This window comes from Pristis pectinata, chromosome 5 (assembly GCF_009764475.1).
Source record: "Pristis pectinata isolate sPriPec2 chromosome 5, sPriPec2.1.pri, whole genome shotgun sequence".
Taxonomy (NCBI): Eukaryota; Metazoa; Chordata; class Chondrichthyes; order Rhinopristiformes; family Pristidae; genus Pristis; species Pristis pectinata.
In genome coordinates, this window is record NC_067409.1 from 80,229,353 (window position 1) to 80,234,740 (window position 5,388).

Sequence of the window (5,388 nt, forward strand, 5' to 3'; positions counted from 1 at the left end):
CTAAGAAATAGTGTATGCATCGGCTGTAGGATTTTTCAGTAAAATAAAGATAGTTATTTACAATTGAATTTATAATGTAAATAGAACAGCTGTTACCATTCAGACTACCTAACTACCTTTCACTATTTCTACCTATTTATTGTGCCATTGTGGATGGAGGATCAGGAAAGTTTGAGGGACCAAAGGAAGGAATCCATTTCCCCTCCCCCTTCTCTCCACTCCCTCCAGGTAGACAACATCTTGAGTATTTTAATCACGTGGTCTTCAAGCAAGAACTTCAAGTATCATAAAATGGAAAGTGCTAATAAATACTCAGTAGGGAAGGAAGTTGTGGCGAGAGAAGCAGAGTTAAAAGTTTTAGCTTGCTGATAGTTCATGTGAACTGGAAGAGGTTTTTGTCTTCTCTTTCTCTCTGTCTCTATGGTGTGCCTCTTCAATTATCAACATTTTTCTATCTGCCATTTTAACCAGGTGACATCTTGAGTGATTTCACTAAATTAATCTAAATAACTGTTCTAGTTTTGTTTTTGTGATTTACTGTTTAACCTGAAACCTGAAATTAGATTGCATTGCTCATTGTTCTGAAGTCTCAATGTTACATAGATTATGGCTATTTTGTGTCAGTGTTTAAGGTTAACTATGGTTTCCGCCTCTATCTCATGGAAGCCCACATACAAACTGCAGGAACATATAGATATGCACACATCTATACCCAAGCTCGAGGAAAAATGAAATAAACTCACAGTCACACTCACATTCATAGGACATATGCAAGACCATGTCAGAACACAGTTGAGCTGAAAAATATTCCATGGACTACAGAAATAACTAATTTATATGGCACAGCCATTGTTACTCAAATGATGGAGACACAAGAGACTGCAGATGCTGAAATCTGGAGCAACAAACAATCTGCTGGAGGAATTCAGCAGGTCGAGCAGCATCTGTGGGAGGAAAGGAATTGTTGACATTTCAGGTCAAAACCCTGTATGCTGCTCGACCTGCTAAGTTCCTCCATCAGATTGCTTGTTACTCAAATGATAATGGGTGCTGTAAATGGAGCTGACAGAGTGGGTAATTGAAGGGAAAGATGCTGAGAAGGAGGGGTGAAGGAAGGAGAGAGAGTTGAGGGGGTGACGGAACTGAAGAAGGTAGTTGGAAAGCGGGTCTGAAGGAAGGAGGGGATTAAGAGGAGAAACAGGGGAGGAGGTCTGAAGAAGAAGATATGGAAAGAACAACTGTGATTGTATTTGTGAATGCGTGAGGGGATTGTAGTGTGTGTGCACATGTGTGTGCACACATATCTCTAGGTTTATGCATGTACAAGGTCTGTGCAGCAGAGCCCGGTCTCCAATCAGCTCGGAATTCCTTGCCTTTGAACCAAAGACCTCACTCTGTCAAGAGTACATGGTACCTGGTGTGAAACAGCCACCCCACATTACAAAAAAATACATGCATGCATCTTCCACTTCTCGGAACTGGAGTAGTCACAAGTCATCCTCAACCCTGAGGGATTGCCTAAGAAGGAGTAAAGTTCTCCAAGTGGATAATCTGCACCATAATCATTATAATAAATAATGCATAGATTTGATTAAAATTGGTCGTTTCCAGATTTGTCTTTTCAATATCTTAGCAGAGCATTCACACTGAAAATATGTTGAAGTAACACTGCAATGAGAGGTCTGTGAGGTATTTATAATGAGCGCGAGTTAAATGCAATTAGTTCAGTTAACACGAGAGCAGCAAAAATCGCCATCTCCCGTTTAAATTTCGGTACAGTGTTAGGAACACAAGAGGGAAAATATTTACAGCCACAATGTCACAGCAAATGTGAAGCAACTCTTTCCAGAAATCAACCACAATCTTTATATAATCCATGTGTGTCTAGTGTCTGCAGTAATAAAGGAATGATAAAGTTAATCTAAAACTCCAAATTAATACCTGTTGTTTTGCACAGAACACACATAGTGGGACACAAATACAAATTACAAGTCCTTGACTTTCGGTCTGAAAACGTCTTCCGAGGCGATGCTTGGAAATATGCACTAGATGGAAAAAAAATCCTTATGACTAATCGTGTAAAATGCATATTTTACACCCACATATTTTTGAGAAATACATCAAACAATAGCATCTCGTTTCTGGGTGGCATATTTTGTTAATTTAAACAATCGTTTTGGATTTACTGGTCTTGAGTGTGGGCATGAAGCAGTGTTCCGAGTGAGGTGTGGAGCAGTCAACGCCCCTCAGGTACCGAAAGTACAATCGGTTTGGCTTTCAATACAATGTGTCCTTATGACACCGCACAGTGAACGCTATACAAAGGACTCTGCCGTTATCTGAAGTACAATGCGATCAATTAGCAGACCTTGTAAAGAATTCCTACGCTCTCTCCCGCTCTCGCACCACCTCTGCAGCTTCAATTCCCACATCCTCGCTGACACTTGCACTTCCCAACCCCGCCCACCTGGACCAACCGCAGGCATTGGGAGCTGGCTCGTTGTTCAGAGCAGCTCATTGGCTCAGTGAGCTGGGCCTGCTACCATTGACGATCGTAGATTGGCTGGACGATTTGTCAATCATCTCTGGTCAAGCCCTGCCCCTGCTGTTATAAATCGTAGCGATCCCCACACTTCGGGCTATTTTGCACTTCTGGAGACAAGTGGTGGAATCTTAAAGATATATATTATCCGAAAACAGAGTACAAGGCTTTATATTCCTGACCTTTCGAGGCATTTAATCTGTCTTAATTCTTGCAACTATAAAGCAACATACTTGCAGAATTGCCTGCATTTTTTAATTTGCAGTAAAAATAGGGAATATTATTTAGAGGTGCAATGAAAGCAGTGAGTGATGTTCCTTCCCTGAAGAAGGCAGGCTGCGGTGAGATGGCATTGCATTGCTTGTCAGAGCACAGTCTCAGCATCGCCCGCTGCAAGATGGAAGAGGAATCCCTGGACCTGCAGTACGACATGAAGGATTGCTACTCTAAGCTCAAGCAGTTGGTCCCCACCATCCCTCCAAACAAGAAGGTGAGCAAAGTGGAGATCCTGCAGCATGTAATCGACTACATCCTGGACCTGCAGCTGGCTCTGGAGACGCACCCGGCTCTGGTGAGAGCGCAGCCGGCGGCGAGCTGCCCCTCGGCGCCCAGGACTCCTCTGACAACCCTCAACACCGAGCAGGTAAAATGAAAGGGAAGCCGGCGCCGTCACTAAACTTCGCTCGTACACTGCATTCCTTTAAAAGCAACCTCTGCCCCTATACTTCACAGCATCACCACTTGTATTTTAGACAGTTTTTTAAAAAAACAATTATATTAAATGCATTTTTTAAAAATAAGGAAATTCCTTTCTAATCTGTCAAGTATCATTGGTGTTAATATTTCCCTCCGTGTTTTGTTTTACCCTTACTGATTAGGAGAGGAATTTACGCTTATCGTGTCCCATTGTCTATTCTCTACACCACCACTGGCAACTCATGCAGGGTTACAAACATGTGACACCATATATATTGATGGCATGTTCCTGGTGAAACGTTAATTGCAGTGACTGCAACGATTGCTGGATGGATTCTGTACATTAAATATAATTGTCACTATTGCACAGAACCCTACAGAATATGAAATTACAAATTAAACAGTGTAGTTTCACTCTGAACATTTATAGAAGTGCACACTTAGGCTCATTGTACGTTGGAACACATTTCCGTTTACTGCGGGGATGTCACACGGCAGTTTCCTTTTTTCGAAATTTTATTTCGATGAATGCGAAAAAAGACAAGCGATGCGTTTTGTTCTTTGTCAAAAGTATGCAAGGTTGGCGAGGGAGAATGAAAACATCCCGCTTGTGTGGAGGTGGTGCCTTTTTTAGGGTTATTTTAAATCCCAACTCTGGTTTTGTTTCCACGCACCGCGCAGATAAAGCGAGAGTAGTGATCCCGAGGTGATGGTGGCACGGTAGGCGTAAATGTCACAAAATAACGTCTTGATGAGAACAAAATGGTAAACGTTGCTTTTTTTTCAACCAACACTGAAGTGTTGCTCAAACCCCGTCTTCCTGTCAGTGCGAGGTTTACCGACGCGTCTTTCTCTTTGTGTGTTACAGAGTGGGTCTAAAGTCAGGAGACAAGAGGACAGTATTTTGTGCCGCTGATGTGATGCTGTGTGAGGTGAGCTCTTGTGCTGTTTTTCGTTTAACATTCACTTTCGGTTTAAATAACGGGGGTGAATGTCCAGTGAGAAGTAAACTTTGCCGCTGTGTGATATTTCAAACAGAAACTGAGCGGGTAGCGTGCAGCTGTCCGTGTTTGAAGTTTGTGCTGGTGGATTTGGAGCTGCTGTTTGACCCTGGTTTGTTTTGGGCTACTGATCATGCATTGCCGTGTGTTGTGTTGATGGCGCCAGTCAGTCTGAGCTGCGTTTCACACATACCCCTATTCATTTTCTTTTACAGGTGTGCCCGACGAATCACTCACACACATACACACACAACCGGAGAGGAGGAGGAGGAGGAGAGAGAGAGAGAGGGAGAAAAGAAGGAAAGACAAACTAATCCTAGCGTTCAACGCCAGAAACCTGTCCAACGGATTCCATCCTGAGAGGGTTTTTTTTGCCAAATCACGTCTCATCTCTATGCTGCTCATAGCGTTTTAGCCACAGACTTAAAAAAATAAACCCAGAACTGATCTTGGAAAACTTGAGGGGAGGGCGGGAGGGAGGGGGAGAAGTCGAGGGGTGGGTTGTAAACTGAGTGACTTCGCAGGCTGGTCGACGCCTTATCGGGAAGCAGAAGAGGTCCCCGAAATCCCTTTAAGGAGAGTAGAAAGTTTCACCGACTAAAAAGAACTGATTCCTGACGCTCTTACTAATCCAGAAGACTCTTCCAGATGTTCTGTCATCTGTTTCAAATAGACGACTGGCTCGGACCAAGGGGAGTGTCGATTCGCTGTTTAAAAAAAACCTAAAAACTATGTATAGAAGTACAAAGCGGGGTTGGGGCAAATCTTACCTGCTGTACATAGTCAAGATGTTCTTTATTCAGTGTACGTGGAAATGTATATGCTTTAATAGATCATTGTAATTATAAAATATTTTTATTAAAAAAGATTTTTGTACAGTTTTACAGAGTTTCCTTCATTCCTCTTCCCCACCTCCTTCATTATAACTGATGCGTAGCCGAGAATTCTGTCCCGAATAGAATGAAGCGAGACGGCGAGTTATTTGCTGAAAAAGGGGCCCAGAAATTTAAAAAGATGAGGAGAAAGAGGGAAGAATTTGGTGTATGTTAATATTAAATTTAGTAACCATTAAACGCGATCACCGGTTTTAACTTACGACTAATACAGTTTTATTTATTTCACCCCTACTTTGCAGGTAAACTTGCCGAT

At 42.4% G+C, this 5,388-nt stretch overlaps 1 protein-coding gene across 1 annotated transcript; it reads left to right on the top strand.

The window, feature by feature from the left end:
- The first annotated feature begins 2,658 nt into the window (after positions 1-2,658).
- id4 (inhibitor of DNA binding 4) lies at positions 2,659-4,696 on the top strand. Its single transcript, XM_052016410.1, has 3 exons — positions 2,659-3,185; positions 4,107-4,170; positions 4,455-4,696. The coding sequence occupies exons 1-2, from the start codon at positions 2,838-2,840 to the stop codon at positions 4,152-4,154; spliced, it is 396 nt and encodes a 131-aa protein (XP_051872370.1). The 5' UTR covers positions 2,659-2,837; the 3' UTR covers positions 4,155-4,170; positions 4,455-4,696.
- The last annotated feature ends 692 nt before the right edge of the window (positions 4,697-5,388 follow it).